The following is a 26,474-nucleotide window of genomic DNA, read 5'->3' on the forward strand; positions in this document are numbered from 1 at the left end:
TCAGTTGTCCGAAATCCATGGGACGATTGTGATCGGATTTCAGATCATTTTGGTTTTGGATACTATATATAGGACTAGGCCTACTTACAATACAATAGCCTAGGCTAACTATACTCAAAAGTAAATAAAATGGCTATGAAAGCAAGATGTATCACTGAATAATAGACAGAATAAGTTACTACTCCAGGCACTATCTGTGATTTTGCTTGTAGGAGAGGGTTCAGATTGTCAATGTGAAGGCAAACAACATGACTTCCTGTGCTAAAGGTAGGGTGCAGTTGGCAAGGTTAGTGTTGGATTGGATCAGGAACTTCCTGTGCTAAAGGTCAGGTCTGGTCAGCAAGGTTCGTGTTGCCTTGGGTTGTGTCGGTTTGGGTCAGGAGCTTCCCATGTTAAAGGTCAATCGGGTTTTTTAAAAAGTACAATTTTTGTTTTCGGATTTTCCGATAAAGGATACGCGACCTGTATAATTGTTCCAACATTGTGAATGGATCAGGTCAGGGACTTTCAGTGTAACTAGAGAATTTCAGTGTAAGTAGAGAATTCTAGAGCTTGGACCTTAGGCAACTTAAGGCAACCTAAGAATTCTCTCCTTACACTTCTCTGCCCCTCTGCCTCACTTTCTTGCTTTAAGACATTCTTAAAACATTCCTATCTCTTTTCGAAGCTCTTGGTCATATGTCCTCGTATCTCATTATGCAGCTTGGTGTTATACTTTGTTCTATAATGCTCCTGTGAAGCATCTTGAGATGTTTCATTATGTTAAAGGCACTATATAAACAAAAGTTTTTTTTTTTTGTTGGTGTTAAGAGACAGCTAACTCAGTTTCGAATTACATTGAAGCTGCAACACTTCCAGAAATAAAGCCCTTTTTTGAAAGCTATAAAATTCAGAACCAATTGCCCAGAAAAGACATCAATTGACACAAAAGGAAAATGGAAGTCACACAGCAAAGTGGAACCGTATGGGTGGGATTTACCACGCAATGCACAGCATGTTTCCCAGTGGTGGAGGCAGCCCACCATTGGCCGGCAGCGGGATCTTCTGGTCCCACCATTGTAGGCGGGGTTCTCGGTTGCATGCAACCCATGCCACTGGGAAACATATGTCAGGGGTTTACCATCAGCAGGACCAAAATATCCCACCTGCGGGAACAGCAGGAAAATCTCGGCAAATGTCATAGGAACACTGATAGAGCAATGCTACAAATTTCAATGGGCATGTATTATAACTGAAGTGCCTGGAAAGAAACATAAGAATGTATCCGTTCTAATGCTAACCAGTCACTCAGTAAAACATACCCATCATCAAAATGTATCACGTAAACTATACAAAAGTTAATGTATGGACTTCCGGTGGCGGCCATCGAGTGAGTGGTCGCACATTTTGGCAGTTCCCGCTCAAGGCGGGTTTTTCGGTCCTTTTTCCCTGTTGCCGGACAGATGTCTTGAAGGAAAAGGGTGCTGGGGAGGCGGAGGAAGACTTTATTCTACCAGTGAATGGAGTCGTGGACCAAAAGTGGGTTTAGAAGAAAGGAATTGCAAGAGCCAGAAAATCTTTGTGCAACACAGGGAAAGATGGTGGAGAGCAAGGGGTCGGCCTTACCAGCCTTATGGTCGATGGAGTAGCTGGTTGACTTTCTGAACGAAAAGTTCAGTCAGCAGAGGAGGGAGGCTCTGAAGGACCTGACGAAGGTGGTAGACCTGCTGAGAGCGGGGATCAACTATGTGGAGCTGAGGCTGGAGACCCTGAGTCAGGCACATCTAAAAGGTGGAGGAGGCGGTGGGGGAGAACGAGGAGCAGCTTACCTCACTGTTGGCTGAGATCGGGATGATGCGAGAGACTCAGAAGCAGCTTAAGGAGAAGGTGGAGGATTTGGAGAACCGATCCCGAAGGCAAAATTTGAGAATTGTGGGGATACCAGAGGGCATTGAAGGAACGGATGTAGGCTCTTCTGTAGCCAAAATGTTGGAGACGTTGATGAGGGAGGGATCCTTTGACCTGCCTTTGAGGTTGATCGGGCACACAGGGCACTGATGAGGAAGCCGCAGGAGAACGAGCCACCGAGTGCAATGGTGGTGAGGTTACATAGATTCCTGGATAAGGAGAAGATCTTGAGGTGGGCCAGGCAGATGAAGAGATGTACCTGAGAGGGTAATGAGCTCCAGGTATACCAGGACCTGGGTGCGGAACTGGCCAAGAGACGGAATTCAATAAAGTCAAGGCTGTCCTCTATAAGGGGGTGAAGTTCGGGATGATGTAACCGGCGTGCCTCTGGGTGACCCACAATGGTCGTGAGTATTATTTTGGAGCATCGGAGGAGGCGATGGAGTTCGTGAGAGACAATGGACTGGCATGAGAGGGAGGACATTGAACTTTGGAGGTGTGAGGGGATGGTGGTTCTCTCTGTCCCTTTTTGGTTTCTTGTTTTTTATTGCATTGTTTCATTTGGGGTGATGGTCAGTTTCACTCAGGGATCATTTCTCTTTCTTGTGGGAGTCTCTGGTGGGAGGCTGGAGAATCGTGTTGGGTAAGTGCACCTTTTTTTTTCTTATTGTTATTGTTCTTTGGGGAGGGGAGTATGCCATGGGCGGGGGCTGCCAGGCTAGCTGGGTGACTTAGTTCACAGAAGTGCAGTGGGGGGTAAGCTGGTAGTTGGAGTGCTGGGGGGTTGGGATTGTGATCAGGGTGGGGGGGACTGCTGACGGGGGCAGGGCTATTGAAGTGCGATAAGTAGGGGGTTGGTGACGGTGGACATCAGAGGGCGGGCCTGGAAGGTTGCGTGATGCAGGCCGGGGGCTGGCCCAAGAGGGGCAATGGCTGATTGGCATAGCGGGGTGATCACATGCAATGTGGGAGGGCTAGCAGATGAGGTGTGTGAGTGGGTGATGGCCGGCATTCGGGGGTATGTGGAGCTGAATGATACGGGTGAGCTTTCGGCCGCCACGCTATGGGAGGCGCTTAAGGCAGTGGTCAGGGGGGAGTTTATATCGATACAGGCAAATAGGGACAAGACAGTGCGGGCAGGGATGGCTAGGCTGGTGGATGAGATCCTGCAGGTGGATAGGAGATATTCGGAGACTGGGTTGTTGAAGGAGCGGCAGAAACTCCAGATGGAGTTCGGGCTGGTGTCTTCGAGTCAGGCAGTGGGCAGTTACAGCAGGGCAGTCTATGAGTATGGGGAGAAGGTGAGCAGGATGCTGGCTCATCAACTGAGGAGGCGGAGAGGGAGATCGGAAAGGTGAAAGATGGGAGGGGAAGAGTGGTCTTAGACCCGATGGGAGTGAATGGGGTTTTCAAAGACTTTTACCAGAGGTTATATGAATCGGAGCCCCGGCTGCAGGGTAGGGATTGAAGTGTGTTTTGGACGGGTTGGTGTTCTTTAAGTTGGAGGATGACCTGGTAGAGGGGCTGGAGCACCGATCGGGCTGGTGGAGGTGATGATGGAGGGTATGAGGGCGATGCAGGCAGGGAAGGATCCGGGCCCTCATGGCTTCCCGGTAGAATTTTAGAAAAAGCTTTGGACCCCCTGCTGGTAAGGGCATTAAATGAGGCAAGGGAGAAGGAGGAGCTCCCCCCCATGTTATCGCAGGCCTCGATATTCTTGATTTTGAAGAAGAATAAGGTCCCAGAGAAGTGTGGGTCCTAACGGCCAATATCACTGCTGAATGTGGACGCCAAATTGTTGGCAAAGATCTTGACCTTGTAGTTTGAGGACTGTGTGCAGGGGGTGATAGGGGAAGACCAGATGGGGAGGCATCTGTCGACTAACGTTAGGCGCTTGCTAAATGTTATAATGATGCCCTCAAAGGGACAGAATTTGGAGGTGGTGGTCGCTATGGACGTGGAGAAGGCCTTTGATCAGGTAGAATGGGAATATCTGTGGGAGGTACTGGGGCAGTTCGGGTTTGGGCAAGGGTTCGTGATTTGGGTCCTGTTGCTGTATCGGGGCTGGTAGCAAGTGCAAGGACGAATCGAGTGAGTTTGGGGTATTTTGAGCTGCATCATGGGACAAGGCAGGGTTGCCCACTCTCCCCGTTGCTTTTTACCTTGGCAATTGAGCCACTGGCAATGGCGCTTAGAGTGTCAAGGAGTTGGCAGGGGATAGTGCAGCGGGGGGGGGGGGGGGGGGGGGGGGGGGGGATCGCGATATGCGGGCGATCTGGAAGGTATTGGCGGGATCATGGACATTTTGGTGGAATTCAGCCCGTTCTCTGGGTATAAGCTAAACATGGGGAATGAGGTATTTCCGATCCAGGCAGGGAAGCAGGAGCGGATGTTGGGGGATCTGCCGATTTAATAATAATAATCTTTTATTGTCACAAGTCGGCTTACATTAATACTGCACTGAAGTTACTGTGAAAAGCCCCAAGTCACCACATTCCGGCGCCTGTTCGGGTACACAGAGGGAGAATTCAGAATTCTCAGCTGGTACGGGAATTGAACCCGTGCTGCTGGCCTTGCTCTGCATCACTAACCAGCTGTCTCGCCCACTGAGCTAAACCACCTTTCGATTGAGGTGGTAAGGGCGAGTTTCAGGTATCTGGGTCTCCAGGTGGCGCAGGGATAGAAACAAACACGTAAATTGAATTTGGTCTGGTTGGTGGAGCAGATGAAGGGGAATTTTAAGAGTTTTTTTTCCCAAAGGTAGGGGAGTCTTTCCCAAGGGTAGGGAAGTCTAAAACCCGAGGGCATAGTTTAAGGTAAGAGGGGAGAAATACAAGGGTCAGAAGGGTAGTTTTTCTCACACTGAGGGTGGTGAGTGTCTGGAATGAGCTGGTACAATTTTGTCTTTTAAAAAGCATTTAGATGTGGGGGGGGGGGTTGTTCTTTTCTTTCTGTATTTTGTTGTTGATATTTTGTGAAAATTTGAATAAAACATTTTTTTTTAAAAAAAAAGCATTTAGACAGTTATATGGGAAAGCTGGATGTCGAGGGTTATGGGCCAAATGCTGGCAATTGGGACTAGCTTAGTGGTAAAAACTGGGCGGCATGGACAAGTTGGGCCGAAGAGCCTATTTTCATGCTCTAAACCTCTATGACTATGATTCTAGGTGGGATGTGCTCCTGTTGTCGATGGCGGGACGGGTGCAGTCCGTGAAGATGACGGTAGTCACGAGGTTTTTATTCGTGTTTGAGAACCTTCCGATGTATATTCCAAAGGCCTTCTTGAGGAAGATTAATGCTTTGATCTACGGATTTTTGTGGGTGGGGAAGGTTCCTCGGATGAAGAAGGTGTTGTTGGACGGGGACGGGGGTCGCTGGCCTTGCTAAATTTGATGAACTACTACTGAGCAGCGAATATAGCCATGGTCAGGAAGTGGGTAGTGGGGGAGGGGTCAGTGTGGGGGCGGATGGAGGCAGTCTTGTTTAAGGGCACTAGCTTAGGGGCACTGTTGACAGAGCCTCTGCTGTTCTCGCTGGTCAGGTACTCCTCAAGCCAGTTGGTGGTGATGGCCCTGAAGGTGTGGGGCCAGTGGCGGCAGCACCGGAGGCTGGAGGGTATCTCGATTTGGGCACCAATTTGCAGGAACCACAGGTTTGCTCCGGGGGTGCTGGATGCGGGGTTCCGGTGGTGGCGGTGAGCGGAGATCGAGTGGTTTGGATGAAGGAGCTGCGCTCCGAAAGCTAGTGACTCCAAACAAACCTGTTGGACTTTTAACCTGATGTCGTAAGATTTCTCACTGTGCCCACCAAAGTCCAACTCCGGCATCTCCACATCAATTTAAAGTAGTCCATAGGGCGCATATGACGATGGACAAAATGAGCAGGTTTTTTGAGGGGGTGGTAGATACGTGTGGGCAGTGCTTGGGGGGGGGGGGGGGGGGGGGGGGAGACCCGGGAACCACGTCCACATGTTTTGGGCATGTCTGCAACTGGAGGGATTCTGGCGGGGGTTCGTGGACGTTATGTCTGAGGTGCTGAGGGTGAAGGTTGTCTAGAGTACAGAAGTGCTGATTTTTGGAGTGTCGGAGACCTGGGAGCCCATGGGGTGAGAGAGGCCAATGTTTTGGCATTTACCTCCTTGGTAGCCTGGAGACGGATCTTGTTGGAATGGAGGGACTCGGGGTCGCTGAAGCCGGAGGTGTGGGTGAATGACCTCGCGGAATTCCTTAGATTGGAAAAACTTAAGTTTGCCTTGAGAGGGTCTGTGGAGGGGTTTGCCCAGAGATGGAAACCGTTTATCGACTTCTTCAAGGAGAGTCAAGATGTCAGTGGGGTGAGTGGGGACTCTGGCTTAAAAAAAATGGAGGCATGGTGGGTGGAGGGGAACGGCAGCCAGGGTGGGTGGATGGGTCGGGTGTTAGTTATTTATTTGTTAAGCGATTTCCTGTTTGTTCTCTTTTTGAATTTAGTTGTGTTTGATGTATGAATATAAATGCCTTAATAAAAACATTTTTTTAAAGATAATTAATGTATAATATATAACGAAGGGCCAAATGCAATAGGAAAATGATTACCTGACATCTCCAACAATCTGATCTGTCATTCCATTTAGACATTCCCGAAGTTCGATCACTTCCCCTTTCAGCTCTCTCACACATTGAAGTATAACGTCTAACTGTTCCCATATCTCAAGCTGCTGTTTCTTCAATTCTGCCAAGCTGCTACAATCATGTGACACCTGTGTTGTATTTTCCTTTGGTGCTAAATAAAAGAAAAGTAAATGTTTGAATATCTGGTTAAATGTAATGGTCCAGAATTTCCAGTCAGTGGTGAGGCCGGGGTGTATGTTGCTGACCGTGATTCAAACTGTGATCTTACATTTTTAAAATATGTCCTAGCTGCAGCATGCAGCCATCCACAAAGAGAGCCACAAATGAGCAGAGGCAAGGTGAAGTGCCTGTTTGAGATTACTGATGGAAGATAGTCTTGCAAGATTGTGGTGAATGCTTTTAAGGTTAAGCATTTTATTCTTTCAAAAACTTTTAATTGCTATGAGTTTGTAATTATCCCTTAATGTAAGCAAACAAGGAAATGTAGACATTAATTTAAAAAGTACATACAATGAAATAAATAGTAATGTAAATTTTACAGTATCGTATGTGTAGCCTAGTAAAATAAAAGTAATCATTTCTATTTTTTTTAAAAATACTTTTGGTTGCTTTTATTTTATGTATTGAGTTTGCACAGTTGCAGTAATAGGATTTGAGAGTTCAAGACGATCATGGACTCTTTGATTTCAGCTTTTTTTTATAGATACAGACAGGGAGAGATGCAAAACTGAACTCCTTTATTTACTCACTGCCTGTCCTTAAGCTGGTTTAGCACAATGGGGCTGATTTAGCACACTGGGCTAAATAGCTGACGTTTAAAGCAGACCAAGGCAGGCCAACAGCACGGTTCAATTCCCGTACCAGCCTCCCCAAACAGGCGCCGGATTGTGGCGACTAGGGGCTTTTCACAGTAACTTCATTTGAAGCCTGCCTGTGATAATAAGCGATTTTCATTTCATTCAGAGCTGGTTTAATTTTTGAAATAGGCTGTGGCATGTTTCCATAAATCCTCTGTTTGTGAGCAAGTGACTCAAACTGTCTTTAGGGTTAATGAGAAGTATAGTTTGTTCACACATTCAAACCTTGGGAATGGTCGCAACTTCATACATACACACAATAGCTCAGCTGACTGGACAGCTGGTTCGTGATGCAGAGTGAGGTTAACAGCATGGATTCAATTCCCAGACCAGCTGAGTTTATTCATGAAGGCCCCGCCTTCTCAATCTAGCCCCTTGCCTGAGATATAGTGATCCTCAGGTTAAATCAAATCAGTCAGCTCTCCACATCATAGAATTTACAGTAACCTCACCTAGCCTTTTGGACACGAAGGGGCAATTTAGCATAGCCAACCCACCTAACCTGTAGATCTGTGGGATGAAACCGGAGCACCCGGAGGAAACCCACGAAGACACAGGGAGCAAGTGCAAACTCTACACAGACAGTCACCTGAGGCTGAAATTGAACCCGGGTCACTGTGCCACCATGCCACCCCTCAAAAGGAAAAATTAGATTATAGATATAGTCATCTGGGACTATGGCGACTTTACTAGTTGTGGGTCGCTCTGGACACTGTTGAGTAGTCAGGAAACAGTTCTACTGTCACTAGGCTATGCCCGTTTACTTTGAAAATATGATTTATACTTTTAACTGACTGGAAATTTTGCATTTGAAATGAAATGGAACAAAATGCAGGGTTACCTTCCAGGGTGATGTTAAAAAGCAAACAACTCAGGCTAAGGGGACTGTGAAGAGAGAAACATTTCCTATCATTCAGAGACCCATTGAAACTCATCATGATGGAAGAGATATTAAAATGCAATGTGTTGGATATTGAAACAGTGGCTGCCACAGACAAACGCCACTTCAAAATAAGTATAATAGGTCAGGTTGCAGCCACTGCAGAGGGATTGCAAGAAAGACTTCAGCAGAAGAGACAGGCTGAAAGTTTTTTCCCTCTCTTTCTCTTTGAAACTGGTGTAGTAACCAGTTCAGAAGCCAGCATTACTAGAAACCTACCAACAAACTGAGATCTCGTAATAATTGGAACATCTTCTACATCTGACCTCATCCAAGAAACCAGCTAATCTAAATGGAGTGCAACATTTAAAAATCTAGACCAAGAACAATCAAAAGATACTTAAATGTATATTCTTTTAAGTTTTTTTTGGACTCTAAATTGCCTTATTTCTGATACGTGTAGGTGTGAAATCACAATTTCTATCCCCTTGGGTTTAGTGGTTAATAAATTTGAAACATAGAATCCCTACAGCATAGAAGGTGGCTATACAGCCCATTGAGTATACACCAACCCTCTGAAAGAGCATCCTACTGAGGCCCTATCCCTGTAACCCCACCTAACCTTTGGACACTAAGGGACAATTTAGAATGGCCAATCCACTTTACCTGCACTTCTTTGAACTGTCGGAGCAAACCCACACAGACACGGGGAGACCGTGAAACCTCCGTACAGATTGTCACTGAAGGCTGGAATTGAACCCGATTCCCTGGCATTGTGAGGCAGCAATGCTAACCACTATTGCTCTTTCTTTTACTCAAGGAAACCTTGTTTGATTGTCGACTTATTGCTCACAGCTGAAGTTGTTAAATACATTATGGGCAACATTTTTCGACAAAATGACAAAGTGTAATTTTGGCAAGAAAATTGATGCGATTCCCACCGTCCTCGACGGCGCAATCCAGACTGCAAATTTCAGGCACTTAGAAGAATTTTCTTTACCCCATGTAAAAAATGCCACGCCAGAGGTGCTAAGCATCTGACTTACTCACCCGGGGGGGGGGGGGGGGGTCATCGGAGCTCTTCAATGAAGGGGGCACTGCATTTAAACAGCTTCATAGCACTTGCTCTTATTCAATACAGGAGAATGGCAGCGAGGAAACCAATTCCTAGATTTACGGAGGGGGTCCTCAGCCAACTGCTGGGTGACGTGGAGGAGAGGCGGGTTACAATATACCCTCGGGCTGGCAGGAGGCCCTCCAGTAAGGTGACGAATCCCCCCTGACCAAGAGACAGGTGTGCAATGCAGTGAAAAGATGAATGACCTACTCCGATCAGCCAAGGCAAGTGCCCCCTGTCTCCCCTCTGCACACTACCCTTCTGTCACACAGGGATGTCACCTCGATCCCACATGCAGTGACCTTGCAGAGCACCAGCACCCGACCTCCCGCCAGCATCCTCAAACTGTTATGGACGCCTGGTCCGCTCTCAAGACACTGGACCAGAGCCACAACTCTTTAAAGTTTTAATGTGGTGCAGAAAGATCGATTCATTCCAGAGTTATAATATAAGAAATAGGCTTGATTATTTTATAAACAAACTTTATTGAAACAAAACAAAAGCAAACAATATTTAAAATTTTAAACTTCAACCCTAACAATAGCAGATTACATGTAGTTTCTTAACCTAAACACAGTAGTTCCCATTAAGCAACACTTTAACAGAACATGCAGCTCTCATGCAACTTACACAAGCAGACAAAAACAAAACTTGCATTTACAAAGACATTTTTCTTGTGTTAGGGACATTCGTACAGAACCCTTTTCCAAAGCCTGCCTCAGTGCCTTTCATGATCTCTCTCGGTCGATTTCCAAAGCCTTCTCCTGTCTGTTCACAACAGGATTATTTTTCTCTCCAAGCTCCGGCCAGCCCCTCAAACAAAGGTTATCTGGGGTTTCCAGACTAGAAACTATCATCGCTATCTTGGCTGTTTTATTGCCCACTCCCATTTATACACAAGAACAGAGCCATGCTATTGATATTCAACAATCTGCCTTTGGCAGACAAAGAGGCCATCAAACACTGTAATGGGCTAATGGCTGGTCAGAGAGAAGTGTCCCGAAGGACAATGGGTCAAGGGCATCCGGTGCATTCCCACTAATGAGTTTAAGTCTGACTGGCACAACATAACTTGGCCAGGTGTAGACGTATCCTCTTGACTCCGTGCTAGCAGTTACTTTTCTCCTCAAGTCTGTTTAACCCCTAGTTTGCCTGCTACATCTTAGATCTAATTTCTGGACCCAAGATCTTAATATCTCCCTTACGTAACAACAACCCCCCCCCCAGAAAGCGTCTTCAGAACTCCTCCCTGCTTAAGCCTGGGCGGCACGGTAGCACAGTGGTTAGTAACATTGCTTCACAGCTCCAGGGTCCCAGGTTCGATCCCCAGCTTGGCTCACGGTCTGTGCGGAGTCTGTACGTTCTTGCCGTGTCTGTGTGGGTTTCCTCCGGGTGCTCTGGTTTCCTCCCACAGTCCAAAGATGTGCAGGTTAGGTGGATTGGCCATGATAAATTGCCCTCAGTGTCTTAAAAAAAAAGTTAGGTGGGGTTACTGGGATAGGGTAGAGGTGTGGGCTTAAGTAGGGTCCTCTTTCCAGGGCTGGAGCAGACGCGATAGGTCGAATGGTCTCCTTCTTCACTGTAAATTCTATGATTCTATAAGCATCGACCCTCTGAAAGAGCACGCTACCTAGGCCCACTTCCCTGCCCCAACCCCATAACTCAACCTAACCTGCACATCTTTGGTCACTAAAGGGCATTTTGCATGGCCAATCTGCCTAACATGCACGTCTTTGAACTATGGGAGGTAATCGGAGCACCCGGAGAAAACTCAATCTGATACTGAGATAACTTGCAAACTCTACACAGTCACCCGAGGTGGGTATCGAACTCGGGTTCCTGCCGCTGTGAGACAGCAATGCTAAACACTGTGCCACCATACCACCCCTGCCGAGATGTTCACCCACAACTTACTCAAGCAAGAGAAAATTAGCGAACAAAGAACAAAGAACAAAGAAATGTACAGCACAGGAACAGGCCCTTCGGCCCTCCAAGCCCGTGCCGACCATACTGCCCGACTAAACTACAATCTTCTACACTTCCTGGGTCCGTATCCTTCTATTCCCATCCTATTCATATATTTGTCAAGATGCCCCTTAAATGTCCCTATCGTCCCTGCCTCCACTACCTCCTCCGGTAGTGAGTTCCAGGCACCCACTACCCTCTGCGTAAAAAAACTTGCCTCGTACATCTACTCTAAACTTTGCCCCTCTCACCTTAAACCTATGCCCCCTAGTAATTGACCCCTCTACCCTGGGGAAAAGCGAAGGGATGCCTGAGTTGAGGGTCCTGACTCTATCCAAGGAGAGAGCCATGGAGCTTGCAGGAACGAGCAAGAGTGGGCCTTTGTTGGGAGCATGGTGGGCTTGCGAGAGAAAAGTGAGGAACCACAGTACCTTCATCCAAATGAAGAGTCCTAAGTAAGTTTTGTGTAGTCCAAACCATTGACAAGGCCCTGTACTAAAGGCATGTCCATTGCCTTGCAGGGACATCACCCGAGGGGTCCTGCCCATCTGCCAGCAGTGTCCCACAACCCACCTTCAGTACCACCTCAAGAGGATATCGCGGAGAATGACATGGATGAAGGGTCACAGCTATCACCCGTACCAACCACCATCACAGAGACACAAAGTTAGGTGGACAAACGTAAGGAGGCAGGCTTCTGTGTCAAGGTCTGGTGAGAACCACACAGCTTCTGGTGCACATCAGGTGGAGGCAGGTACGTCCCAAGGATCAGACAGTCAGAGGTCTGCTGGATCCCAGGACTGAGCTGTGTCCCAGCCAGGTACAGTGACGCTGCTACATCTCTCAGCTGCTGGAGATGTAAAGGCAGAGCCGGGAATACCAGGTGGGGCTGTCTGCGACACTCCTGAGATTGTACGGCCGAATGGAGAAATCCCAATGTTTTCTGTAGCAGAAGATGATGCCGGCAATGCTTGGTACCCAGGACAACACAGCAAGGATGACATCTGCAGTGGAAAGCCAGGAGAAAGAGGTTGACTGGAGAACTCAGAAGCGTAGCTCTGCCCTGGAGGACGATAAGAAGTCTTACAACACCAGGTTAAAATCCAACAGGTTTGTTTCAAATCACCAGCTTTCGGAGCACTGCTCCTTCCTCAGGTGAATGAAGAAGTAGGTTCCAGAAACATATATATAGACAAAGTCAAAGATGCAAGACGATACTTTGAATGCAGGCATTTGCAGGTAACTAAGTCTTTACAGATCCAGAGAGAGGGGTAATCATCTCCACATCCTGAGGACAATGGCTGAGGGCTTCAAATGCATGGTGCAGACAATGGCGGGCATCCAGGGCTGGCCATGCCAGTTGATTTTGAGGCTTTTGCCGCTCATTCCAGCTGCCCTTCCAACCCTTGGAGTAACCCAGGTGTCTAACGAGCAGATGGAGGGAGGAGGATCGGTGGCACAGTGGTTAGCACTGCTGCCTCACAGCGCCAGGGACCCAGGTACAATTCCGGCTTGGGTCACTGTCTATGTGGAGTTTGTACATTCTCCCAGTGTCTGCATGGCGTTCCTTCAGTGCTCTGGTTTCCTCCACAGTCCAAAGATGTACGGATTAGGTAGATTGCCCCTTAGTGTCCAGTGATGTGCAGGTTAGGTTATTGGATTAGATAAACGTTAGGGACAGCACGGTAGCGTAGTGGTTAGCACAGTTGCTTCACAGCTCCAGGGACCCAGGTTTGATTCCCGGTTGGGTCACTGTCTGTGCGGAGTCTGCACGTTCTCCCCGTGTCTGCATGGGTTTCCTCCGGGTGCTCCGGTTTCCTCCCACAGTCCAAAGATGTGCGGGTTAGGTGGATTGGCCATGCTAAATTGCCCTTAAGTGTCCAAAAAATGTTAAGTGGGTGTTACTGGGTTACAGGGACAGGATAGATACGTGGGCTTCAGTAGGGTGCTCTTTGTAAGGACCGGTGCAGACTCGATGGGCCGAATGGCCTCCTTCTGCACCGTAAATTCTATGAAATCTATGAAGGGAGGGGTCATTGGGTATGTGGATAGGGGTAGAGTGCTTGCTCGAAGAGTCGGTGTAGATCGATGGTCCGAATGACCTTCTTCTGCACCGTAGGGATTCTATGATCCGCTGGAGCACTTCCTGGGACCTTCCACCCATGAGACCTTGGGGAGTGTCCAGCCAATCTGAAACTCCTGTACTGAGACCAGAGCAACTCAGGTGCAGTGGGCAGAACAGGGTGATGCAGCAACACCAGTGCCACCCAAAAGCAGGAGTTCCAGCCCTTCGGAGGACGCCCGCCAAGGGCATCTCAGGCAACAGAGCATGGAAGGCAGAGGCCGCCTCCACCTCTGTGATGTGCATTTTTGGAACACACCCAGATGTTGTGGGAGAGTTACAAGTGCAAGGAATTGTAGGGACATGGGTGAAGTTAGGCACAGGCAGTTAGGAGTCTCTGAATTAAATATCATTGTTCTTCATCACCTTAACGCCTCACATTGTTTAACCCTCCTCCCAGTGGGACAGTGCTTCTCCCCATCTGGACATAGTTCACAGTTCTTCTCACTAGTTTTGAATTTCAGGCAGATGGTTAGGCCCACTCATTGTGATTGTTTATTTTGCAGTGTTAGGACTTAAGCATGATGTAGTAAACCCCAGACCCTTGCTCCTGTTTCCTGACAATTGCTTTGCAATAAAACTGATTTACTTTGGTTCAAATACTTTAGGATGATGGTATATAATTTATCATGCGAATTGTGACCAAGACCTTGTCGCTCACATTCAAGAAAGATATATGCCAGTCTACAGCTCCTACAATGGCCACAGCATTCTTTTTTCACAGATTTTCTCCTAAACAGAGCAGTAGTAGTATGCAATGCAATGCTTTATAATTTTTTTACCAGGAAGTCATCCTGTCCAGGACAGTTCCTTGCAGCAAGATAACGCAAGGTTATTTACTATCACATTTCGGTCTTCAGCCTACAGTTTATAATATTAGGAGCAAGAGTCTTGAGCTAATTGTGTTCAGGTGAGATTCAAAGTTCACTGTTAAAAAGTTTTAAAGTCATCATTAACTCCCTCTGCGAATAAGATTCATTCAAATTACTTGAATGAGAGTGGTCTTCTTTATTTAATCAATCCAACCTCAAATATTTTAACCCTACTCTGAAAGTCAACCTTTGTCTAGAGCAATGTAAATGTCGCTGCCTCACTCAATAATGCAGTATCGTTCAGCAATCATAATTGGGGAATTAGAGACTGTAGTCTAGTACTAGAGGTATGTCAGTTCCAATTAAAGTAGCTTTTTGCTCAACATCCCAACTGCTCTTCTACGATGCATGGTAGCATAGTGGTTAGCACAATTGCGTCACAGCTCCAGGGTCCCAGGTTTGATTCCCGGCTTGGGTCACTGTCTGTGAATCCAGTTCAATATTCTGGAATTGTCAGCAACAGCCGCATTCCTAATCTTACAACAGATGGAAGGACGGTAGCACAGTGGTTAACACTGTTGTTACACAGTGCCAGAGACCATGGTTCAATTCCCCGCTTGGGTCACTGTCTGTGTGGAGTCTGCACGTTCTCCCTGTGTGTGCGTGGGTTTCCTCCGGGTGCTCTGGTTTCCTCCCACAGTCCAAAGATGTGCAGGTTAGGTGGATTGACCATGCTAAATTGCCCTTAGTGTCCAAAATTGCCCTCAAGTGTTGGGTGGGGTTACTGGGTTGTGGAGACAGGGTGGAGGTGTGGGCTTGGGTGGGGTGCTCTTTCCAAGAGCCGGTGCACTCGATGGGCCAAATGGCACTGTAAATTCAATGATTCAATTCTATGATGCTCCCTTTACTGGTAAAGGCATATCATGCATAAAGTAAATGATTTCTTGCAGCTTGTCATATATCGTGTAAAATTTCCAATTTTGGGGCCTCACCACGGTCACGGAATTTTCAAACGGCAAGTGTGAATCTTGTTTATAATGTTGGTTTCTGCTCCATTCCTCCTGAAGGAGGCCCAATCCTCAGTGGTGGTGATCCTATTTTCTTTTAAAGATATCTGATCGGAGTGTGTGATGTTATCAAGGCTAGCTTCACTGAAGTGCTAGAAGACCTTCTTCTTGAGTCACTGCAGTTGTTGTGTTGACAGAGCTCCTATGATAATATTCAAGAGGGGATTCCAGGATTTGATCCAGTAATGGCAAAGAAACAGAAATATATTTTCGGGTCAGAATAACGTGCAACTGAAGATGGGAAATTTGAACATGCCACGGTTTCCACGACAATACTCCCATTCATATTGGTGATTGAGCTTCTTGATTGTTGTAGCAGCTGCACCCATCATTAGGTGCACAAATTCCAGTGGACTCCTGGCTTGAGTCTTGTAAATGGTGGAGGGGTTTTGAGAAGTCAGGAGATGAGCCACTTGATAGAATGCCCAGTATCTGCCTCGTTCCAGCATGCATGGACGATATGGTGGTTTGTTATAATTTTTTGATCAATGGTAACTCGCTCAACATTAACAATGGTGATGCCATTTAATGTCAGGGGAGGTTGTTGGTGTTTTTTTCTTGTTGGGCGTGGCCATCATCTGAGATTTATGTGGCAGAAATATTACCTGCCACTTATGAGCCCCCCCAAACCTGAATTTTTCCATATCCTGTTGTAGGCTTGTATGAGCTGCATAATTATGCAGCAAGAGCTATGAATCAAGTTCAATGTTCTGGAATTGTCAGCAACAGCCCCATTCCTAATCTTACAACAGATGGATGGATGGTAGCACAGTGGTTAACACTGTTGTTGCAGAGCGCCAGAGACCCGGGTTCAATTCCCCGCTTGGGTCACTGTCTGTGTGGAGTCTGCATGTTCTCCGTGTCTGCGTGGGTTTCTTCTGGGTGCTCCGGTTTCTTTCCACAAGTCTCGAAAAACCTGCTGTTAGCTGTTAGTCCTATTGGTCCTTCCAGCTCCCTCCACCTATCGCTCCCCACAACTGGCATGTCCAGACCATCGAAGAACCGTTTCATTCCCGAGTCCCAGCCGGGAGGGTCAGAGGTAACAAGCCCCCGGAAGAAGACCTCAAATGCTCGGTTAACCTTTTTTGGTTCGGCTACCAGTCTGCCTCTGCTATCCTTTATCTGGGCTATCTCCCTTGTTGCTGGCTGCTTTCTCAGCTCGTGAGCCAACACGCGGCTAGCCGTCTCTCAGTGTTCATAAAAGGTTCCCCGTGTCTGGCGGAGTTGGTACTCTGCCTTCCTGGTGGATAGCAGGTTAAAGTCCATTTGTAGTTTATCCTCTCCATCAATGGCTCTATGGTCAGGGTCTTGGAGTACCTTCTGTCGACCTCCAGGATGGAGTCGATCAGTCGTTGCCTAGCTGCCCTCTCTCCCCTATCTCTACGAGCTTTGTAGGCTATAATCTCTCCCCTAATCACCGCCTTCAGTGCCTCCCAGAACATGGAAGGTGAGACTTCCCCATTCTGGTTGTTAGTGATGTACTCACCTATGGCCTGTGATGTTTTCTCTGATGCAGAAGGCCCTGTCGGCCAAGAGGTCAGTGTCCAACCTCCATGCGGGGCATTGGGCATAGCCCGTCTGCAACCTCGCATTCATGTAATGTGGAGCATGGTCGGAGATTGCAATTGCGGAGTATTCCGCTCTTAGTATGTCTGGAAGCACCGATTTCCCCACTGCAAAGAAGTCTATACAGGTGTATGCCTTGTGCACCGGTGAAAAGAGTGAGAATTCCTTCTCACCAGGGTGTAGGAACCTCTATGGGTCCAGTGCCCCCATCTGCTCCATGAATGCTCCCAATTGTCTAGTCATGCCTGTCTTTTTCCCCGTTCTGGGGTTTGATCAGTCTGTCAATGGGTCCTGTACACAGTTAAGATCCCCCCCCCCCCCCCCATGATCAGACGGTGCGTCGATGTCAGGGATTTCCGCCATGGTCTTCTTTATAAAATCCGTGTCCTCCCAGTTGGGCGCGTACACGTTGACCAGGACTACCAATGCCCCATCCAGGACATCACTGGTCATGACTTATCGCACCCCCAGAGTCCATAACCATCATTGTCGCCGAAAACACCGTTCTCTTACGAATCAGTTTGTCTAACCACGCTAGCCCTCATCCTACAACATGAATGGTACGTCTGTCCTACCCAGCCCTTCCTTACCCGCAGTCGGTCCTTCTCCCTCACGTGCGTCTCTTGAAGGACCATCCTTGTCGCCGAAAACACTGTCCTCTTCCTAATCAGCATGGCTACCATGTTAGCCCTCGTCCTGTAACATGAATGGTACGTCTGTCCTACCCAGCCCTTCCTTACCCGCAGTCGGTCCTTCTCCCTCACGTGCGTCTCTTGAAGCAAAACTATGTTGACTTTCAAACTTCTCAAATGGGTGAAGACTCTGGATCTTTTCACTGGGCCGTTAAGTCCCCTAATCTTCCAGGTGATTCTCTTGGTGGGGGATTTCTGTCCCTTCCTTCCTGCGAGATCATCCATACTTACCTGGTGGATGGGGCCCTCCACTCCGGGGTTTTCCTTTGTGAGCGGGCCATCCAAAATGGCCACGGTCGCCGGTCCCACCATGAGGCTGGGCCCCTGTACTCAATGGTTTCCCTTTGTCCAGTGGCCACGCAACATAGCCGCCAACTCGTGTACACCATGTGGGTGAGCCCCTGCACTCCAGGGATTCCCTTTGTTTAGGGACCCTCCAAAGTTGTTGCTTACAGCACCATCATGTTCCTTCAATCTGCAACTTACCTGCTGAAGCCAATGTGAGACCCATCCCTTTCTTTTCCTTGTGTTTCCCTGGTGTGTCCCCCCACCCCCACCTGCCAGACGCTCACTCCCTGCTGGGAGGTGCGCTGTGGTCCCCCTTGCTGTCATTCTTCCTGCGCTAGCTTTCCCCACAAGTGTGGAGCTCCCCCCACCCCCTCCCTGGGGTTGGTCTTACCCCTTTCCCACACCCGCTAAATACCTGTTCTTTGTCTCTGCCACACCCTGTCCTGCATTCCACTGCTCTCTCTTCCCGCCGGTGGTCTGATCTTTCTGATCAAAGCGAGGCCGTACAAATCCACACAAACGGTGTGTCCACCATAGTTCTTTCTTTCTCCCCGCTTTCCTTCTCTGCTTCGCCCTCAGCATTTCCTTGCCTGCCCCTTGTCCAGGCCATTTGTCTGAACAAACTTGTGCGCCTCAGCCGGGGTGGTGAAATAATGTTCTTTATTTTAGAATGTGACCCAGAGTCTGGCTGGGAACAACATTCTAAATCTCACTCCGCTCCTGTACAGGGCCAATTTCGCCTGATTGAACTCAGCCCTGCTCTTTGCTAGGTCTGGCCCAATATCCTGGTAGACCTGGATTCTATGTCCTTCCCAGCTGCTCGCCTTTGTCTGCCTTGCCCACTGTAGGATCCTCTCAAGATCACGAAAACGCTGCAGTTTTGCAATTATCGCCCTTGGTTGTTTCCCCGCTTTGGGCTTCGGTCAGAGCTATCTGTGGGCCCTCTCCATCTTCGGCGGATTGGGGAAACTGTCCTTCCCAACTAGGTTGCCAGCATTTGGGCCACATCCCTGCCCTCGATCACCTCTGGCAGGCCCACGATCCGGATATTCTGGCATCAGGACCTATTTTCCTGGTTCTCGACTTCCCCTTCTTGTCATTCTGGTCCGTCGACACCTTTTCCAGCTCGAGGATCATCTTCCCTGTGCCTCCACCTTCTTCTCGAGGCCATCAATTGCCGTCTGCATGGCGACTAATGCCGCTGTCACTGCCACCTTGACACCACCTGGATTTCCACTGGCGGCATTGTTCAGGTTTTCGGTCCCTCTCTCCAGGGTAGCCAGAGACCCCTCGCCTCGTGGGTCTGCCGACTTGTCCACCCGTTGCTCGTGGCCTTTCTCTTTGCTTCTGCCATTTCCGCGGCCTCTCAAGCTCCCGTTTGCCTGCATGATGATTCTATCCTTTCCCTTTTTTAATTGTGGGTGAGATACGACCAAATATTCGGGCTAATCTTGACTAAAAGTGCCTATTTGGCGATGTTCTGGAGGAGAGCCACCTGATGTTCATCTGCTCAGCACATCACCATCACCGGGAAGTCGGGATGGTTACTATGTTAAAGGTGCTATAAAAATTACTGTTGTAATAGTGCAGCAACTTGGTGCTATACTAATTCAGCTACTAATTGATATCGAGGGATTGTAGTCTGTTCTGGCATTAAGTTCCTATATCTGTTTTTCTATAAAGACGATGGGAAAGTCTGAAGCCCAATGATTACGGCAGAACCGAAACTGGGTGTGGGCGAGAAGATTATTGTTAAGTAGTTGCTGCTTCGCCGACTTCCGGTTGCGGCGATGCGGAGCTAAGCCGCACGTTTCGGCAGCTCCCGCGACAACGGACTTTCGGGCTCACTAGAGGAGCCCCAACGGAGCTTTTTTGATCAGATCCCGTGTGGGAAGGTGCAGTAAGGTCCCCCCTTACGATATATGGCCAAGATCAGCGGTGGAGCGGCAAGAAAAGAGGCTCTGGCGCAGCGGCAAAATCGAGGGGGAAAAAGCAAGGTGGCGGAGGGCGGAGATCGAGCAGCATGGGGCCGGTCCAGCAGGAGTTCCTTAAGCGCTGTGTGGAGGAGCTTAAAAAGGAGGTGCTGGCACCAATGCTGTTGGCGATCGAGGGGCTGAAGGAGACCCAGAAGGCCCAAGCGGTGGAGCTTCATGAGGTGTGGGATAAAACGAATGAGAACGAGGACGAGATCCTGGGCCTGGCGGTAAAAATGGAGGCGCACGAGGCGGAGCACAGGAGGTGGGCCGAGAGACTCGAGATCCTGGAGAACAGGTCGAGGAGGAAAAACCTCCGGATTCTGGGTCTTCCCGAAGGAGTGGAGGGAGCTGACGCCGGGGCGGATGCGAGTACGATGCTCCATTCGCTGATGGGAGCGGAGGCCCCTCCGACCCCCTTGGAGTTGGAGGGGGCTCACCGGGTCCTGCCGAGGAGACCAAAGGCTGATGAGCCGCCAAGGGCGATAGTGGCAAGGTTCCATCGCTTCATGGATAAAGAAAGTGTGCGGAGATGGGCCAAGAAGGTGCGGAGCAGTAGATGGGAGAATGCGGTGATCCGAGTCTACCAGGACTGGAGCGCGGAGGTGGCAAGGAGGAGAGCTGGCTTCAAACGGGCCAAGGCGGTGCTGCATAAAAAAAAAAAGAGTCAGGTTCGGCATGTTGCAGCCTGCGCGACTGTGGGTCACCTATCAGGACCGACACCATTATTTTGAAACGCCAGAAGAGGCTTGGACCTTTATCCAGACGGAAAAACTGGACTCGAACTGAGGGCTGGGCGGGGGGGGATGTTGGTTGTAAACGGGGGCTGTAAATAGGGGCAAAGAACACTTCATGGGTGGGGCGATGGATGGGGATGGGAGTAGAGCTCTGGTTAAAATTCCTAAAAGTCCTTTTTTCTTTTCTGTAGACGAGATTATAATGATGGAGAATGTGGGCGTCGGTGCTGGAGGGAGGTGAGGCTCGGGGATGAGGGAACTGGGATAATGGCCGCAACAGGAGCTGCGTCATAGGGGGCGGGGCTGGTTCAGGAAAGCGCCCCAATCCTAAGGGCAATTTTGGACACTAAGGGCAATTTATCATGGCCAATCCACCTCACCTGCACATCTTTGGACTGTAGGAGGAAACCGGAGCAAACCCATGCACACACGGGGAGGACGTGCAGACTCCGCACAGACAGTGACCCAAGCCCGAATCGAACCTGGGACCCTGGAGCTGTGAAGCAATTGTGCTATCCACAAGGCTACCGTGCTGCCCCCAGTTGCTGGCAAAAATGTTGGCCACGAGGATTGAGGACTGTGTCCCGGGGGTGATTCACGAGGACCAGACGGGATTCGTAAAGGGTAGACAGTTAAATACTAATGTGCGAAGGATCCTAAATGTGATAATGATGCCATCGGTGGAGGGAGAAGCGGAGATAGTGACAGCCATGGATGCGGAGAAGGCCTTTGATCGGGTAGAGTGGGAGTATCTCTGGGAAGTGTTGAGGAGGTTTGGGATCGGGGGAGGGTTTATCAGTTGGGTTAAGCTCCTGTATAAAGCCCCGGTGGCGAGTGTGGTCACGAACCGGCGAAGGTCGGAGTATTTCCGGTTGTATCGAGGGACGAGGCAGGGGTGCCCCCTGTCCCCTCTGCTGTTTGCATTAGCAATTGAACCTTTGGCCATGGCGTTAAGGGAGTCGGGGAAATGGAAGGGGGTGGTTCGAGGGGGAGAGGAACATCGAGTGTCGCTGTATGCAGACGACCTGTTGCTGTACGTGACGGATCCAGTGGAGGGGATGGTTGAGGTAATGCAGATCCTACGGGACTTGAGACTTTTCGGGCTATAAGCTCAATATGGGAAAGAGCGAGCTCTTTGTGATCCACCCGGGGGACCAGGGAAGAGGGATAGACGACCTACCGTTGAGGAGGGCGGAAGGGAGCTTTCGATACTTGGGGATTCAGGTAGCTAGGAGCTGGGGGGCACTGCACAAGCTTAATTTGACTCGGCTGGTGGAACAGATGGAGGAGGACTTTAAAAGGTGGGACATGCTGCCACTCTCGCTGGCGGGTAGGGTACAGTCGGTTAAAATGGTGGTCCTCCCGAGGTTTCTTTTTGTATTCCCAATTGTGATTACTAAGGCTTTCTTTAAGAGGGTAAGTAGGAGCATTACGGGATTTGTGTGGGCGAGTAAGACCCTGAGGGTAAGGAGGGGGTTCCTGGAGCGTAGCAGGGGTAGGGGAGGGCTGGCGCTGCCGAATTTGGGTGGTTACTATTGGGCAGCCAAAGTGGCAATGATCCGTAAATGGGTGATGGAGGGAGAGGGGGCAGCGTGGAAGAGGCTGGAGATGGCGTCCTGCAAAGGAACGAGCCTGGGGGCGCTGGCGACGGCACCGCTACCGCTCTCGCCGACAAGGTACACCACGAGCCCGGTGGTGGCGGCAACGCTAAAGATCTGGGGGCAGTGGAGACGGCACAGGGGTGCGACGGGAGCGTCGGTATGGTCCCCGATTAGAGACAACCATCGGTTTGTCCCAGGAAAGATGGACGGGGGGGGGGGGGTGTTTCAGAGCTGGCATCGGGCAGGGATCAGAAGAATGGGGAACCTGTTCATTGACGGGACGTTTGCGAGCTCAAGGGCGCTGGAGGAGAAATTTGGGCTACCCCCGGGAAACACTTTCAGATACATGCAAGTGAGGGCGTTTGTGAGGCGACAGCTGAGGGAATTTCCGCTGCTCCCGGCACAGGGGATTCAAGAGAGGGTGATTTCGGGTGTATGGGTCGGGGAGGGCAAGGTGTCGGCACTATACCAGGAGATGAAAGAAGAGGGGGAGGCTTTGGTAGAGGAGCTGAAGGGTAAATGGGAAGAGGAGTTGGGGGAGGAGATTGAGGAGGGGCTGTGGGCTGATGCCCTAAGTAGGGTTAATTCCTCTTCCTCGTGTGCCAGGCTTAGCCTGATACAACTGAAGGTGGTTCATAGAGCGCATATGACGGGGGCGAGGCTGAGTAGGTTCTTTGCGGTGGAGGACAGATGCGGGAGGTGCTCAGGAAGTCCGGCGAACCATGTCCATATGTTTTGGTCATGCCTGGCACTGGAGGGGAGTTGCGGGAATAGTATCGAAGGTGGTGAAAGTCCAGGTCAAGCCAAGCTGGGGGCTAGCACTATTTGGAGTAGTGGACGAGCCGGGAGTGCAGGAGGCGAAAGAGGCCGGCATACTGGCCTTTGCGTCCCTAGTAGCCCGGCGAAGGATCTTGCTAAGGATCTGGGAAGCCCCCCAGCGTGGAGGCCTGGATAAACGATGTGGCTGGGTTTATCAAGTTGGAGAGGATAAAGTCTGCCTTGAGAGGGTCTGTGCAGGGGTTCTACAGGCGGTGGCAACCGTTCCTAGACCATCTCGCGGAGCGTTAGATGAGGGTCGGACAGCAGCAGCAGAAGCAACACGGGGGGGGGGGGGGACATCGTTCGTGGGGGAGGGAGGGGTTTCTCGGAGGCATTTGAGCAAGGAAATACATGAATGATCCGGAAACTGACATGTACGGGAAGAATCCTATGTACAAAGTTATGTATCGTATTGACTGGCCATGTTCATGCCTTGCCACACGAGCTTTATTTCTTTTCTTTGTTGGGGGGGGGTTGTGTATATGGTTGAAAATATTGTTTAAAAATTCTTAATTAAAAACATTTTTTTTTTTTTTTTTTAAAGTAGTTGCTGCTTCGTGGCACAATTAATTAATTTTTCAGAGAACCCTTGCAAGGCAGAAGGAGGCCATTTGGCCCATCGAGTCTGTACCGACCCTCTGAAAGAGCACCCCATGTAGGCCCACTCCCCATAATCCCACCTAACCTGCACATCCGAAGATACTAAGGGGCAATTTTATCATGGCCAATCCACCTAACCTGCACATCTTTGCGATTGTGGGAGTAAACTGGAGCACCCGGAAGAAACCCACATAGACACAGGGAGGAAGTGCAAACTCCACAGTCACCCAAGGCCGGAATTGAACCTGGGATTCTGGTGCTGTGAGGCAGCAGTGCTAACCACAGTGCCTCTGCTAATCAGGAGGATAAAATGCCGATAATTGTCTGGTATTTGCCCACGTTTTGTGGTGTGGAATATCTCAACAATCTTCCAAATTATCTGATAAATAAATGTCAGTGTCATAGTTGCAATGAAGCAACATGTCTTTACATACCTTGGACATCAGCACCAAGCTCCTGCTTGCAGTCCCAAAATGTAAGGCTGGCCAATGATGGCAAGCCTGCCAAAGGTTCTAACAAACAGAACTAAGTTCTGATGAAAAGTCATTGACCTGAATTGCTAAAACCTGGTTTCTCATTCCACAGATAATCTCAGCATTTTCTGTTTTTATTTTTTGTTTTGAACTCTGGCCACCTGCTAACATTATGATCACATGTTTCAGTAATTTTGAGTTCCTGGATCGGAGATACAATGTATTTTGTACACAGATCACACAACAATATACAATGTATTCACTGCAAAGTTAAATCAACATGACAACACAAGTCATGCTCTGTTAATATATATTTTGTAGTGCTGGCTGAAGCATTAGTGGTTTATAGGATTGTCACTGACATTGGTAGTGGTGTGAGAATTTGATGTGATGAATTAAACACATCAGGGATTTAAACATATTGCAAATTGGTAACATAAAGAACAAACTTGCATTCATACTGTACGTTTCACAACCTCGAGAACACCTCAAGACACTTGACAGTTAATATTTGGAAGTGCATCACTGCTGCAAAGAGGGCAATATCCTAGATAAACCTGGTGACAAAACTACATCTATAAAACAATATCCCTCATCATTATTAACAACTAAGATCTATTCATTAAAATCCCTTGATTCAGCCCATCAGTTCATGTGTTAGTGTTAATGGTGTTGACTTCAGCCGCAAGTTAAAATAGAATAGAATAAGGGAAATATGTTGGCTTGAAGAGTTTATCATCAGTTAAACACTCCATGATATAAATTAAAGGGCAATGGGGCAAGAGAAATGTATAATAATAATCTTTATTGTCACAATAGGCTTACATTAACACTGCAATGAAGTTACTGTAAAAATCCCCTAGTCGCCACACTCTGGCACCTGTTCAGGTACACTGAGGGAGAATTCAGAATGTCCAATTCACCTAACAAGTACGTGTTTCGGCACTTGTGGGAGGAAACTGGAGCACCCGGAGGAAACCCATGCAGACATGGGGAGAATGTCTCCACACAGTGACCCAAGTAGGTATCAAACCTGGGACCCTGGCGCTGTGAAACAACAGTGCTAACCACTGTGCTACCGTGCAGCACTGTGATGGATTAAACATCCAACTGAACAAATGGCAATACCTGGAAACAGTACAAAAGCCATTACATGGGTTAAACACCACACAGTATAAGCTAAGTGGCATAGGGGCGAAAGGCCGTGCACTCTGATGGGTTAAACTTTCCACGGTATAAATGAAGTCACACCAACACTAAGCCACCTACTGTTATGGCTCACCTTCCTTGCTCCGCACGACTGGCTTTCTGATTGTCACTTGGCTGGAGGTAAACACCCCCTGTTTGCTCCGACAGGTCCTCTTCCCCCATCCCTTACTGTAGGCTAGATACAATAGACCGAGACTCGCCGCTGCCCCCAGACCTAACCCCAGAGTCACCCGGGACCCAGAAGCACTAAGATCCCCACTCATTGTCCTCTTAAGGGTTGTTTTGATTCCTTCGGCTTACTCTGCATCGCACAGAAGTGACAACTGGTGCTTCTGTAGTATGTCTGCGACATCACATGAAGGAGCTTGGTGCCTTGAGCAGGTTTTGTCTCCCTGATGCGAGAAGATGCCAACTTTTGCACCAGCTTTTGGCTCTTGAAGGCCCCCCTCCTCACGTGAGCAGCCTCGAGCTCAGAATCCAAGGGGACGAGTCCCCTGTTCAAACCGCCAAAAGTCCGTCGCGCTCTGGCTGGGCAACAACTGTCAGCTGCGGGGTTTGCTTCATCCTTCGCTTCTCCAGCGTCCCCAAGGCTCTGCTGTTGAATCCTTCATGAACTGGTACAGTTTCCTTTATTGGTGGTGCCTGTTTTAGGCTTTGGTTACCCTTATTTCACTCACTCGCCCTCCTGTCATCTCCGGTACCCGTCCTCCCGAGCTCACGCCGGCTCTTGTTGTGAACGGACACCTTTGTACTACGGAATAAACAGTCCCCGCGCTTCCCCCGGAACCACAGGCGCACCAGCATGAGTTCCGGATCTCTCTCCGCTGGTGCACTTCGCTACTTGAAAAGGGGTTAGGAAAAGGTAATTTGTTACGTTTAGGCCCTGGATTAATTTAATTGTGTTAGTCGACGGGTTCGTTGGAAACATCTGGATCCAATAACCGAGTGTACTCTAACTGCAGTGTCCAGGGAGTGCTAAACTCTCGAAAGTGCCATTCCTTCATCGGAACCGGTGAACCAAGGCATTATCTGCTTGTTCCGGCTGTTACTTCTGGTCGTCGAAGATACCATGGGGAAGAGGGGAATTCTCGCAGTGTTCGCGCTCACATCCATTCCTCAATCAAGGCCAAAACGGCTAACTGGGCATTCAAAAACACTGTGCATTAACCAAGGCATGCATTGGGGTTTCAGCAATTGAT

The 26,474-nt window shown here is 48.9% G+C and overlaps 1 protein-coding gene across 2 annotated transcripts in view; it reads right to left on the bottom strand.

The window, feature by feature from the left end:
- LOC140398093 (regulator of microtubule dynamics protein 3-like) overlaps positions 1-26,050 on the bottom strand; it is a 583,369-nt gene extending 557,319 nt beyond the window's left edge. Inside the window, exons 1-2 of one of the 2 annotated variants that reach the window (XM_072486340.1) lie at positions 25,349-26,050; positions 6,462-6,648 (exon numbers count right to left, since the gene is read on the bottom strand). In XM_072486340.1, coding sequence (XP_072342441.1) covers positions 6,462-6,648; positions 25,349-25,538 — 377 coding nt within the window. In that variant the 5' untranslated portion in view covers positions 25,539-26,050. The remainder of the gene's footprint in view (positions 1-6,461; positions 6,649-25,348) is intronic. The other variant, XM_072486332.1, reaches the window with a different exon arrangement.
- Between the last annotated feature and the right edge of the window lie 424 nt (positions 26,051-26,474).

Source organism: Scyliorhinus torazame, chromosome 2, assembly GCF_047496885.1.
Source record: "Scyliorhinus torazame isolate Kashiwa2021f chromosome 2, sScyTor2.1, whole genome shotgun sequence".
In the NCBI taxonomy this organism is placed as follows: domain Eukaryota; kingdom Metazoa; phylum Chordata; class Chondrichthyes; order Carcharhiniformes; family Scyliorhinidae; genus Scyliorhinus; species Scyliorhinus torazame.